The sequence below is a fragment of the Canis aureus genome, chromosome 3 (genome assembly GCF_053574225.1).
Source record: "Canis aureus isolate CA01 chromosome 3, VMU_Caureus_v.1.0, whole genome shotgun sequence".
NCBI classification, from domain to species: domain Eukaryota; kingdom Metazoa; phylum Chordata; class Mammalia; order Carnivora; family Canidae; genus Canis; species Canis aureus.
Genome location: NC_135613.1, coordinates 41,010,739 through 41,025,341, shown reverse-complemented (window position 1 = coordinate 41,025,341; position 14,603 = coordinate 41,010,739). Strand labels below are relative to the sequence as shown.

At 37.9% G+C, this 14,603-nt stretch overlaps 1 protein-coding gene across 8 annotated transcripts in view; it reads right to left on the bottom strand.

The window, feature by feature from the left end:
* The window catches only part of PATJ (PATJ crumbs cell polarity complex component), a 354,601-nt gene that overhangs the window by 90,266 nt on the left and 249,732 nt on the right, over positions 1-14,603 (bottom strand). For 6 of the 8 annotated variants that reach the window (XM_077892027.1, XM_077892033.1, XM_077892031.1 and 3 more), the window contains exons 30-31: positions 13,442-13,514; positions 769-861 (exon numbers count right to left, since the gene is read on the bottom strand). In XM_077892027.1, coding sequence (XP_077748153.1) covers positions 769-861; positions 13,442-13,514 — 166 coding nt within the window. The remainder of the gene's footprint in view (positions 1-768; positions 862-13,441; positions 13,515-14,603) is intronic. The other 2 variants (XM_077892030.1, XM_077892032.1) reach the window with 1 other exon arrangement.

Below are 14,603 nucleotides of genomic sequence, written 5' to 3'. Positions count from 1 at the left end.
GGTTGGGCGGGGTGGTGGTGGCAGTAGGCGGGAATCTCCAGGTCTACCAAATTCTAGTGAGTGGCCTCTCGCAAGTTAGTGACCATCATGAGCCTTTGGTTTCTTTGTATGTAAAAGAAAGGTATTATCACCTGCATTATAAGGATTAGGAAATGAATGTAGCATACAGCACAGTACCCAGTACACAATAAGTATGAAATAAAATATCAAGCACTTAAAGATGTAAGGAGGGAGCATTCTCTAAAACTGACTCTCTTTGGAGCAACTAGTTGGATCAGGTCGAAAAAGTATGTGACTCTTGATTTCATGATTTTGCGTTCGAGACCCATGCTGGATGTAGAGATTACTAAAAAATAACAGTTACTTAAAAAATAAGAACAACAAAAACTAACTCTCTTCTAATGCTCCAGCCCCTCAGTAAGCTTAACCATCTTTTATTTTACTATGAATTAGTGGAATATATTTAACATCTTTTTCTATGCCTTTAGGGACCCTACCCTTAAAGAAACCCAATATTAAACAAGATTAAAAGAGAAATTGCTTCTTTTGTTCCAGACAGCACAATTCAAGTGTGAAGACAATACGAGAATATGCTCTTTGTTGGAATTAATGGGTCACTCCATATGGAAAAGCTTCTACTAGCTCAGAGATCAAGATTTCTAGAGAAGCAAACAACGATGCAAGTTGATCCTTTCCATGGTGGTACAAAATATAAATGATACACTTTTAAAAAAAGAACATTGGTTGAAAAACACCCAAGATTCTCACCAGTTTGGAGCTTTCATTTTCAGGCAATTGTTTAATACCAACTTCAAGACTCCCATCTTCCTCACTGCTAACAGGCTCGGTACCACTCTGATCCTACGGGGCATTAGGAAGAAAACCGTAAAGATGTTATTCCTCACTCACACTGCCCAGAACTATATAGATACTTAATCACAACTGCTTGTTTTATTATTGTTGTAGATACTCTTTCTTCTCTAGCGCGGCTATTCCTATTTTCTTTCTTTCCACTAGAAGGCCATCCCCACAACCTCCCCCCACCCCACCTCACCGGGGATGTGTTCCTGCTGCTTACAGATGTGGCTTAAGAAAAGCTGATTCCTATTGTCTGTTCCAATATCGGACCTGCCTGTCTTATGGTTAATCCCACTCTTTTTTTTTTTTTTTAAGATTTTATTTATTTATTTGAGAGAGAGAGAGAGAGAGAGAGAGTGCACAAGTAGGGGCAGAGGCAAAGGGAGAAGCAATCCCAGGACACAGGATCATGACTTGAGTCAAAGGCAGATGCCTAACCCAAGTGAGCCACCCAAGTTCCCTAATCACACTCTTTTTGTCAATGACTTTGTCAGGAATGGATGTTATCCAGTTCTCCTCAATGAGATGTAAAGAGACTTCTAGAAAAGTTCTTCCTTGGTCTTTTTAAAAAATATTTTTATTTTTATATTTTTAAATTATTTATTTATTTATTTATTTGAGAGAGAGAGAGAGCATGAGCAGGGGGAGGGACAGAGAGAGAGGGAGAAGCAGACTCCCTGCTGAGTAGGGAGCCCTATGTGGGCCTGATTCCAGAACCCCAATTATTATGACCTGAGCCAAAGGCAGATGCTTAACTGACTAAGCCACTCAGGGGCTTCTAAGATTTTTATTTTTTAAGTAATTTCTACACCCAACACGGGGCTTGAACTCACAATTCCTAGACCACGGGTCATGTGCACCACAGACCAAGCCAGCCAGATGCCCCATCCTCCTTGGTCTTAAGAGAACCAGAAGAAGTCCCCCCACCTCCCAAATTAACAAGAAAGCATGAAGCTCAAATTGCCATGGGCAACAATCTCATGGATCTGAGGAAACCAGCCATGAGATGAATCTGACACTGAATGACAGAGCAAAGGTAGAGATGGAAAAATCTGACTCTGATGGCAAACTGGGCCGCTGCATCAACCTGACCTGAAGTACAGTCTTATTCTTAGCAGCCTTCACGTGGGAGCTAAAAAATTTACTGTTTCAGCAAGTTAGCTATTCTATTCCCTCTAGCTAAAACTTTCAGAGATGGTTGTTTATCTTCTGTGCAATATTAAACTACTTGAGATAAGACACTTATTTATCCTGTTTATTTCTGAAACTCAAGTACCTAGAACTATGTGTGGTACATAGGAAACACTGGACAAATCCTGGCTGAACCAATGAATGGAATAGTTGTTTTATTTAATATAAATGAGACATCCTACAAGAATAACCCCCATTAAAATTCCAAAACAGGGGCACCTAGGTGGCTCAGTCCATTAAGCATCCAACTCTTGACTGCAGCTCAGGTCATGATCTCAGGATCTTGGGACAGAGCCCTGCATCAGGCTCCATGCTCAGCAGGGAATCTGCCTGAGATCCTCTCCCTCTCCCTTTGTACCCACCATGTACATTCCCTCTCTCTAAAAAACACATTCAGTATCTCCCCAATTCAATTGTAACATTAAATGTTATATTAATTAATCAGAAGTTTACTTCCTGAGGCAACATACGGGAGAATAAGGATGATAAATGGAGTATCTACATTGTGTTTATTTGGATTTTCATATTAAATTACTACCATTTTGGGATTAGTACAAATTTAGTGGGATTGTATAGAGAAATTAGTTTTGATTTTGGGACATTCAATCTCATTTATAATTAAGTAGTGCAAACTGAAGCAAAGATATTGTGTCCTTTCATCTATCAAATGAACAAGAGAATAGAAAGAGAGCATTCAGTATTGATAATGTTGTAGAGAAAGAGGAACTTTTACATGCCACTGTAAGAATGTAGGTTTGAGCAATCTTTTCAGAAAAAAGGATACAAAATATACACACATATAGATACACATGCAGGAATATATTTGTCAGCATATAGGACAAATTTTTCAAATTGCTTACTTCTGGGGAATAGTATTAAAGAATGGGGAGATGCATTAGTTATTTCTGTACTGTTTGATTACAGAAGAATCCGCATGTATTATTGCAAGTTTAAGAAAATAAAGGAGAGCTATGAGAAATATCTAAAAGAAAAAAAAATCTAACAAAGAAAGCAGCATAGGGGCGCCTGGCTGGCTTAGTCAGAAGAGCATGCAACTTGATCTCAGAGTCATGAGTTGGAACCCCACATTGGGTGTAGAGATTGCTAAAAATAATAATAATAAACTTAAAAAAAAAGCATAGATGTTAAATTGGTCAGATCCAGGTTCAAATCTCAACTTTACCGCATAGAATTGTTTGACTTTCAGCAAGGTTCTGAGTACTTATTTTTGAAGCACAGATAAAAGAATCAGATTAAAAATACTACCCTATCAGGTTGGCTTGAAGATTAATATATTAACATGCAAAATGTCTAGTAGCACAACACCAGGTGCAATTAATTTGTTTCCAGCTTTTTGTCGAGACAGGTTCTTTATCTCTTTATCCATCCTCTGTTTTGTGTAGTTCTTCGTAACAACCCTACATAAGTATGTACCAATCTCATTCCAATTCATGGATGGGGGGATGCCTGGGTGGCTCAGTGGTTGAGCATCTGCCTTCGGCTCAGGGCGTGATCCCAGGATCCGGGATTGAGTCTCACATCAGGCTCCCTGCTAGGAGACTGCCTCTCCCTCTGCCTGTGTCTCTGCCTCTCTCTCTGTGTCTCTCATGAATAAATAAATCTTTAAAAAAATTGTTTTCTAAAAAACAACAACAAAACAATTAATGGATGGGAAAATGATACATTTTAAATTAACTTGCCTAGCTAGTGAGAGTGAACCCAGGATTCAAAGTAGGAAAGACTGACATTAAAGGTCCTGTTCTTGTTAACTATGCTGTAGGCCCTAAGTAAATGATGCTCTTGTTTCTTTTCTCTCTTTGTTCCCTGTCAGCACTGAGGGTTGATAACTAATTTTATAGAAAACAGGATTCAGAATCTTTTTTTTTTTTTAAAGATTTCATTTATTTATTCATGAGAGACAGAGAAGCAGAGACACAGATAGAGGGAGAAGCAGGACCCCTGTTGGGAATCCGATGTGGGACTCGATCTCAGGACCCTGGGACCACGCCGTGAACTAAAGGCAGACACTCAACCACTGAGACACCAGAGGTGTCCCCAGGATTCACAATCTTAAAAAAAAAATCATCATCAGACCATCAGAACATTAAACACTGTTATAGCATTTGTTAACCAGAAAATTTCATTAAGTAGAACATCCTCTTCTCAGTGAATTTGGGTAATGAAGAAATCACCAAATAAAATAAACATGCCCAAGTTAAGAAACAAAGCCTGAGAATATATAGGTTTTCAGCGTCTTAGATAGTGGTTAAGTTCTAAAGACAGAAAAATTCAGAAGAAATGAATTACACATATTTTTTAAAGATTTTATTTATTTATTTTGACACAGAAAGAGAGCACAAGCAGGGGGAGAGGCAGGCAGAGGAAGAGAGGGAAGCAGGTTCCCTGTTGAGCAGGGAGCTCGATGTGGAACTAGATCCCAGGACCCTGAGAACATGATCTGAGCCAAAGGCAAACACTTAACCGACTGAGCCACCCAGGTCCCCCGAATTACACTTTTAAAAACCAGTACTTAAAAAAAAAAAAAAAAAAAAAAACAGTACTTAATCTATGGGAAACCTTTAATGCTCCAAATCCTTCATGTGTCTGCTTCTGTAACCTGTGGTGAGTCCCGAAAAAGCCTTGGAGGGGCTATGCTATCCAACTGAGGCTTTGAGACAGTCAATGTTTGTAACTGCAGCACATTCAATTATAGAACAAACACATAGAGAACTCCTCTGATCCCAAATGAGAGATTTTCACCAGGATGGTGGTCAGCTGATGTCAGTCATCTAATTATGCATCTATCTTGTTGGGGAAAGCAAAGTGCTGTTTAAATAAGTCAGAGGCATCTTTTATGTTTCTCAGCTATGGGAATATGGAAGTGAGGTTCTTGGTCTTTATAAAATGAATACTGGGGTCGGGGAGAAACCAGTTGTTTGATGTTTCACCTTTGAAAAATGTAAGAAAATATGGGCAAGGGAGCCTAGGTTACAAATGGTCTGTATATCTTTTAAAATGGGAATAAAAACAAAAAAGAATACCCTTTACATCTGTATCTACAGTATTATCACACAAAGTGTCTCAAATGTCACTTACTCCATAAATCCTTTCCTTCTCCTTAGCTAGAAGACATCTCTTCTTCTAACCTCACTTAACATTTTACCTGAACTTCCTATGTCATTTATCATCTCATTTGTATTCTAATTACGTATGTATGGAATTGATCTTCCTGTGAGGCTGAAAGATTCTTGAATCCAACATCTGTGCCTCATTCATTTCCTTTGTCTGACCCTTCTTTATATTCATCCTAGGTCCCTCTCATTTTATTTTATTAATTTTTTTTAAAGATTTTGTTTATTTATTCATCAGAGGCAGAGACATAGGCAGAGGGAGAAGCAGGCTCCCTGCGGGGAGCCCGATGCAGGACTTGATCCCAGAAGCCCAGGAATGCGATCTGAACCAAAGGCAGACGCTCAACCATTGAGCCACCCAGGTGCCCTCCCTCAGATTTCAAAGTCAATGCTCTTTATAACTGTACCATGAACTCCTTCTATTTTTTTTTCTTTCTTTTTTTTTTATTTTTTGTTTTACACCATGAACCCCTTCTAAAGCTTTTCCTCTGTTTTTAGTTACTGGTTTGGTTTGAGATGGTTCCACAGAGGAAGGTTTGAAGTCAAAATCCAGATGGAGAGGAGTCAGGTAAAACAGGAAGTTGGAATTGAGAGAGGTTAGCAATAAAGCATGTGCTTTCCTAGGAGAGCTACTGCTTATAGAAGAGTTTTCATGCTTCAGTGAGGCACAGAACAAAACAAAGTAGGTTCTGTTCTGAGAACAGAATGGCTCACATGTGTTAGTTAGGCAAACCTTTAAAACACCCTGCTGACCAGGAGCTCAGAAATCAGGAATCAGTCAGGGATGGGAAGAGGAAAGTAGGTCAGCAAGCATGACTTCCAAAGCACAATTGTATCACAGTGGTTTGAAGACCATCTGGCTGATGGATGGTGGCACAGTGACACCCAAGATGATTCAGCTCATTTGGATAGCTGGGTGTTCCCTTCCTTTCTTGCTGATCCTCAAACCACCTGTCCAAAGCTGCCCATGCAGTGAAGTCTGCTCAAGGACAATGACCTTTCCCCATGAAGACCACAGACAGTAGCTTCTGTGGTGAATTATGTTTTAAAGATGAATAAAGCACTGTATACTTAATACAGACTTTACACACACACACACAAAAAAAAGTTGGTAAGAAATGCTATTCAATCCTCAGAGAAGTCCCTCCTAAACCTTCAGGAAGTCCTAAATTCCCTCCCCTGGGCTCCTCAAAATCTACATGAAGTGATGATAAGTGGTGATAGTTTTTATTTTTATACTACTTAATTTTTTCATACCACTCACTACTTACCTATAGTTTTCCCCAACTAGAAAACTTGAGACCAGGAATTTATGTTTTTATTTGAAAGCAGGTTATCAGAGGCGCCTGGGTGGCTCAGTTGGTTAAGCACCTGACTCTTGGTTTAGGCTCAGGTCATGATCTCAGGGTCCTGGGATCAAGCTCTGTGTCGGGCTTTGCACTCAGCAAGGAGTTTGCTTCTCCTGCTACCTCTATTCCTCCTCCTACTCATGCTCACTCTTGCTCTCTCTCTCTCTAAATAAATAAATCTTATATATAAAAAAAAGAAAGCAGGTTATCAATAGAAGTTTAGTTAAGGATGTTACTGAGGATTGGAAAAACCACACCTCTGACCAGTTATATGCTCCATAGTGTTGTTCACTACTGTTTCCTCATTTAACGTGATGAAACAGTATATACAGTATATACAACTATTTTCCTTTAAAGGTTTTACTAAGCAAATTAAAAACAAAACAGCAACCATACCTCCTTGATATAATCAAAAGTTTCTTAAAAAAAAAAAATAAAAAACCTTTTATTGGTTTAAATTTTATCATTCCCATTTTTCCTAAACCCAATGCTCTCTTGCAAAAAAAACCACAGGATGATTTATTCATTTCATTGCCAGCTTAAATTCAAATATTTCTTTCTGTAAGTCATGTTGACTGGATGTGACAAATTGAATTTCTTTCTCTACCCCCATCATGAGCAAATTTTCTAGGCTACTCAGAATTCCAGGAAGGCAGTGCACAATTAAAGGTAAAATGGGAATTATGCTAATAGCACTCCCTGGGTAATCAACCTGTCCATTCTTTATGAGGCCTGCCTCGTCTCACTTAGTATTCAAAAAAGCACAACTTCTGAGGGAAAGAAAAAAATGAAGTTGCTTGCTTCTATAAAGATATTCTAAAAGATTTATCCTACCTTGTCAAGGAATGGAATAAATATCTTGCAACCCAAGTGTACTTGAGACTTGAGAACCTCTTATAAGACCACAGCAGTGGCTTCCTAATTGGGTTTCCCTCTCTGAGAAATCCTTCTCGTTGCTATTAGACAAACCTACCTGAAGGAGAGCTCTGATTAGACTATTTCATTGTTCAAATGCCTTCAACAGCTCTAAGTGCCAAATACATGAAATTCCAACCTTCTGAGATTTAAATTCAGGTCTCTCTCATTTGACCTCCATTTATTTTTCAAACCTCATTTTCTATTACTCTCTTTTACATACTCTTAGATTCTTCTCCCCATCTCACATCCTGATTTTTCTTATTTCCGTGTTTTTGCTTGTGCTATTCCCACATTTTTACCTAACCATATTCATATTTTAAAATCCAATCTACCTGTCAGAAATAGCTATTTTCTTACCAGGAAATAATTATTCATCTCCTCTGAACTTCTCTTAAGGCTTTATCTCTTAGGACACCCTTGTTTTAGTAATATACATGTCTTATTTTCCTTATAAGAGTTGAAGTTCTTTGAGGTAAGACACTATGTATATGATCTACAAAGTGGATATTTGATAAATAAATAGCAGAATAAGTTAAATCAGTAAGAAGTATCCAGCACTGAAATGAAGCATCAAGGGATACAGTAGAAAAGCTTAAATATAGCTCACCCCATGTTTTAGAAAAGGGTCCCTCACTTCTATAAGGCCCAGGTGACGTCACAGAAAGGACAATTTTTACTTTTTAAATGAACCATGAATATTACTTAACTATGAAGGGAGTTAAGATTACTAATGTGGGATAAAATTGGTCATAATAATATCTCACATTTGAATATTTACTATATTCTACGTGCTATGCATTATTTTATTCATTCTTTAAAAAGATTTTATTTATTTGAAATAGAGCACATGAGTGGGGGGGAGGGGCAAAGGGAGAGGGAGAAGCAGACAACTCCCCTCCCCCAGGAACTGAGCAGAGAGCCTGAAGCGGGGTTTGATTCTAGGACCCTGAGGTCATGACCTGAGCCACCCAGAAGCCCCTATGTTACTCATTTTGAATAGAAAACTTGGAATCTTTCAAAAATAATCCTTCGAGGAATTACTGGTTGTGAATTAATAAAGACCAAAATGTGTGTATGTGGATGTGTGTGGGGGGGTGGTCAACAGATACATGTAGTGTCTAGGGCTTTATTATGCATTAATGATAAAAAAAAAAAAAGCTGATTAAAAGTTAGGGAGGTAAATACAAAGCCCTAATTCTAACCCTGAAACAAGGATTCTGAAACAAAGATGTGCTAGGCAAGAGGTATAAAAGGTTTTTGAGCAAGAGGACAAATATAGTAATATAGGAAGAAAATAACTGGTGAAAATGGAAGATGCTGGAGGCTGGGAGTTTTGCTAGAGGACTGTAATAATATAAGTATAATCACAAACTAAAATGAGTTTTTACTGTGTGCCAAGAATAATACTAAGCGTTTTATAAACCTGATTCAATTCTTCTAACAAATCCATAGAATTAATTATTATTATCACCCCCCCCCCCCTCATCCGCCCCAAATGTTAGGAAATGGAAGCTTATAGTGCTTAACTGGCTCAAGTTCACTCTGCTAGTAAATGGCAGAACAAAGATTAGGACTCGGATCTGTCCGACTCCCAAGTTTATGTTCTTAATCACTGTACCATACAGCTGCCCCAGCATTACAATTACCAAGAGCATAGCAGCAGAAATGCTAATAATCCCTTATGTATGTATATAGCTACATGGATTATAAAATACTTTAACCTACATTTAGTGCTTGATCCTCATAACTACCTGCTGACACACACAGGGGAGGTTATGAATGTGGCTTCACAGAAAAAGCAAGACTCTGAGAGGGCAACTACCTTGACAAGGTCATATGCCCAACAGGTAACTGGTTGAGCTAAAACGAGAACCCACATCTTCAGACTTCTTGTTCATTGTCCTATTACCTTGTTCACTCTGCTAGCACATGACTGCATGAAGTGATTTTGATCTCTGCCATATTCTTGGTATCTAAAATGGTACCCAACATATAATAAGGGCTCAATAGATATCTGTTCAATAAGGGAATGAATATGACATCCCATTAGTATATAATAATAGTGCTATTCAATGTGCTGAACTATCATCAGGCCCAAATTAATAATGACAGGGCTGTATTTCATCTATTTGGTTATGATTTAAATGGGCGAGTGCTTTCAGCAATATGTCTGATATGAGTTATGCTTAAGTACTTACTAGAAACAAGTGAGGAAGGAAAAGGCCTAGTGAGAGGGTCACACAGGTCAGTGGGAAGGGATAAGGAAATGGACAGGAGACTACAGCATACCTATAGACTTCACATACCACCCATAGGGGAGGTATCACTCATCATTTGGTGGCAGTGGTTGGAGGCCAAAAATCCAGAGAAAAACTAAAAACCCTCTTTGTAAGATAATTCGATTGGTATACTCAATTGTAATATGATAAAAATTTTATTTTTTACTGATGACTGAATGACTAGAACCCATTTCTGTAGTTAGCAATTAAAAAAATGAAAACAATAGATAATGTATAATATACTTAAAAGTTTGAGTTAAACATACTTAAATATTTGAAGAAATAAATAGTTTACATTTCTTGAACATTTACTTTGTGCCATGAGCTGTACTAAATGCTTTATATATATTACTTCATTCGCTCTTTACAAGTCCATGAATGTCTGGTGGTAACAATCCTAGGTGCAGATGAAGCAGCTCTGAGCATATGGACATACTATTTAGCCTCTCTAGACCCCTTCTGTAATGTGGAAATAATAATACTGTCTTTCGAAGGCTTGGATGTAAGTGGGACATGAGAACACATTTTGAAGGCCTATAAGACAGTGTTTGACATAGTAGACACTTGCAAAATTCAATCACTCCCTTAAAATTCAGTTCCAAGGAGCTATTTTGTTGGGAATATTCATAACTAACAATACTATAGAAAAAAATTATTCTAGGGGCACCTGGGTAGCTCAGTGGTTGAGTGTCTGCCTTTGGCTCAGGTTGTGATCCCAGGGTCCTGGGATCGAATCCTGTATTGGGCTCCTCGCAGGAAATCTGCTTCTCCCTCTGCCTATGTCTCTGCCTCTCTCTCTGTGTGTCTCTCATGAATAAATAAAATCTTTTAAAACATTATTCTAAAATGATTCCCCTTATCCTCCCCCTACTCCCTCCAAAAGATTTATATGACATTCTATAAAGACAAAAAAATTAAGAATTAAGTAGTAGTGCTTACTGAGTAGCTACCATGTGTCAGGCACAAGATTTAATCTTAACAACTCTATGAAGCAAAACTATTGTTACCTCCCTACAGATAAGTAAAGTCATGATAGAAGAGGTAATGTATTATTCAGGGACATGTGTCTAGAATATAGCTATGTGAGGTTTTGAACTGAAGCTGTATGGCTCTGGGATCCCTTCCTTTCTACCACCCTGTCTACCCTAGTTCTTTTTTTTTTTTTTTTTAAAGATTTTATTTATTTATTCATGAAAGACACACAGAGAGAAAAAGGCAGAGACACAGGCAGAGGGAGAAACTTGCTCCATTCAGGGAGCCCGACGTGGGACTCGATCCCAGGTCTCCAGGATCAGGCCCTGGGCTGAAGTGGCGCTAAACTGCTAAGCCATCAGGGCAGCCCTACCCTAGTTCTTAATTAGAATGAAAATGCCCAGGGCTGGCAAGCTGTGGCTAAATGGCTATTGGTGGGGCATCAACACCATCACTACAATCTTTTCAGACAGAAAATGGTTAATATAAGTGAAAATTTTAAAAGTGTATAGTTTATGACTCTGCAATTGTACATTGTGGGAAATCTTTGCTAGAAATAAAAGCACTAGCACCTAATAATTCTCTCATACACACTCATAATCTTTATTTTGGTATTCTTTTACTGGCAAAACATTTGGAAAATCACTTGAATATTTGTCAGTTGGAAAAAAAAGTATAAGAGTGTATTAAAATATGGCCATTACGCTAAACAAAAAAAAGCAAAATTTTAAAAAAATGATTAGAATCTATTCCAGAAGGATGTAGAATATACATCTCAAACTTATCTAAAATAAACCTAATTTCTGCTTCCTTGTTGAAGAAAACTCTTCAATAGACTATAATAAATGGTACCACTATCCACCTAATTGCTCAAGCCAAAAATCTAGATTTATTCATGATTCTATTTCTTCTCAGCTCCCACATTTAATCAGTTAAGTCTGGTTCAACATCCAAAACATCAAGAAAAAATATACTTTTCTTTCCCTCCAACACCCAACCACAATCTTCATCTAAGTGCAAATGGGTCTCACGTGGGTCTCCGCCTTCTAGTGTATTACTTTTACCTTCCCATAGTCCATTCTCTACCTAGGAGACTGTACATCAAGTCATCTCATTCCTCTTTACAAGCCCTCTGCTGGCTTCGAGTGCCCATAGGCTAAAACTCAAGCTTCTTACTCTGACTCACAAAGCTCCCACCCCATACCACTCTCCAGGCTCCCAATATGCCTCTAGCCATATCCCTCAACCTCCCCAGCATTTTGTCACTTGAGAGTTATTTCTGTCCCCTCTGCAAAGAAAACTCTTCCCCCTTTATTTTTGTGTCTGGCTCCTTCTGATCATTTTGATCTTGTGTGCATTTCACCTGTCCAAGAGGACTTCCCTAAAACCAACTGAAGCAGTCACAAGCTACATTCCCTATTTTAATTCTCCACAAGGCACTGACCACTACTGGTAATTCTCTTGGTGTATTTATTTATTTGTTAATTTCCTTATTAGAATGTAACCTGAACCACAGCAAGGAGTCTTCTGTTTTATTCACACCTATGTCTCTAATACCCAAGACTGCCTGATGCATAATGTGCACTCAATGAATGCTTGTTGAATGGAAAGCATGTGTATTACACAATTGAGTTTTTATGAAAGGAGACATTATTCATATATAGTGGTTTATTTTTGTGGTAGAAGCAAAGGAAAAAGTATGGAAAGATACTAAACAGTAAATATTAACTTCCTCAGGTAGGTGAGGAAAGGAAAGTTAACTTTTTCTTCTGATAACTCTGCATGGTTTGATGAGTTACAATATGTATGTATTTCTTTTTGGAATTAAAAACATAACTCAATAAATAAAAAATGTAAAGAGAATGTAATATTCCCTCAGCTGAGGAGACACTTGATTATATAGTTAGCTATCTATATGTAGGACTGTCTAAAAGAAGATCAGTCTGACAGCAATCTTGTACTAGTAATTTCTCCATTAATAGATTAAAGTAATTATTTAAAGATATTTGTGATCATAGGTATTAAAGTGTTGTGAAGCCATAAAGAAAGAGATACCGATGGTTACCAGAGGGGAATAGGATGGGGAGATGGATTAAATAGGCGGTGAGATTAAGGAGCACACTTGTTCTGATGAGCACCAGGTGATGTAATGAAGTGTTCAATCACTATATTATACACCTGAAACTATTATTACACCATAAGTTAACTGGAATTTAAACAAAGACTCAAATAAATTAAAAAAAAAAAGAAAAAAAAGATAATCTTTTCTAATACATTTTGAAATGTCCAATTAGGGCAGATTATAGATCCAGAAGAAACTTTAAGGAACTCTGAGGAAGGCAATATTCATATGCTAAGTTTTAATGTTTTGACATTATTTTATATTATGTTTTTTGTTTGTTTGTTTGTTTGTTTTAAGAAAGGGAGCAGAGAGAGAGGGATGGGGGAAGGTACAGAGAGGGAGAAAGACAATCTTAAGGAGCCTGAAGCAGGGTACAATCCCATAACCCTGAGATCATGAACTGAGCTGAAATCAAGAGTTGGACACTTAAATGAGGCACTCAGGTGCCTCTATATTACTTTTAATTCTACCTCAAATACTTTCTAATTAGGGAAATTCCCTATTTAACAAATTATATGAATTTGGAATACCAGATACTGAAAATCAAAAATGCTAGATGTGGAAAAAATAATCATGACAAATCCATCTAAGTCACTACATGCTAATTAGGAGCCATCTGACCTCAAGAGAAGACGGGGAACTTGATGGTACTGGAAAGGGAGCAACAGCCATCTGATTGACTGCATCTTCATTTCTGTGGATGCAAAAATAGGCAGAATCAGTACACAGCAAATGCAAAGTTTCTGGCTCAAATTAAAACCATTCCCTCTATTGAAAACGTACGAAAAGCACCTTAGAATAAAAATATGTGCAAATATATACTGGTTTAAAACTGCAGCACTATTAAGCACAAAACGGATGCATTACTGCAGGGACACTAGAATATGGTTACCGGCGACAGAGAATGATGATGCTAGGGGTTAGCTAGATCCTTCTTAGTATGTCAGGTGCAGCAGAGGATCATTTTGGAAAGACATCAACCCTTTCACCACTGTGGAGTATAAATTTTTAAAATGGCCGTGTTTAACCTCTAGACCCATTAATGTCCAGAGCATTTTGTTCTTTGAACTGGAAAGATTCCTGGCCTCCTCACTTGGCTTCTTTGTTCTGCCAAATGAAGGATGATGGCATGTGTACAACAGGCCCTACACAGGTGCATAATGTGAGGAGGAGTGATGGATGGGGAGAGTGGAGATTCACACAGTGCTTTGTGGGTTAATTCCACTCCTCCTCATCCTAATGGAAGCAGAGATGGTAGGAGCTAAGACATCATCACTAGGGTCACAGGCACAGAACAACTCCTAGAATACCAGTTGTACTTATTTGAACCTATTTCCACAACGTTACCAGCAAATGATAAGCAGTGGTTCTGTGGGAGATCTAACCTTTACTATTCATTCATGACACAAAACCAGTATAATTATCTCAAGGTTTATGTGACATATGACTTTAGGTTTCACAATATAAACCAAAGAAGATCATAAAATGCTTCTTCCTGGTGTGCAAAGATCTAATGAAGATTGCTCACAGATCTCTCTCCATATGACCAGTATAGCCATTACCTGACTTGAGAGGGCACTCAAAATCCAAGTTCATCTTATTTTTTACTTCTCATCAATTGGAAAAAGATCCATTAGTCCATGTCATTCCTGCTTTAGTGCTTTCATCCTATCACTGCTTTTACCTGAAATGCATTTCTTTATTAAATTTATAATCGACCCATCCTTCTCCTCCAGTGTGAGTTTAATAGCCTCCATAGGTGAATTATTCCCTTAAATCAGAA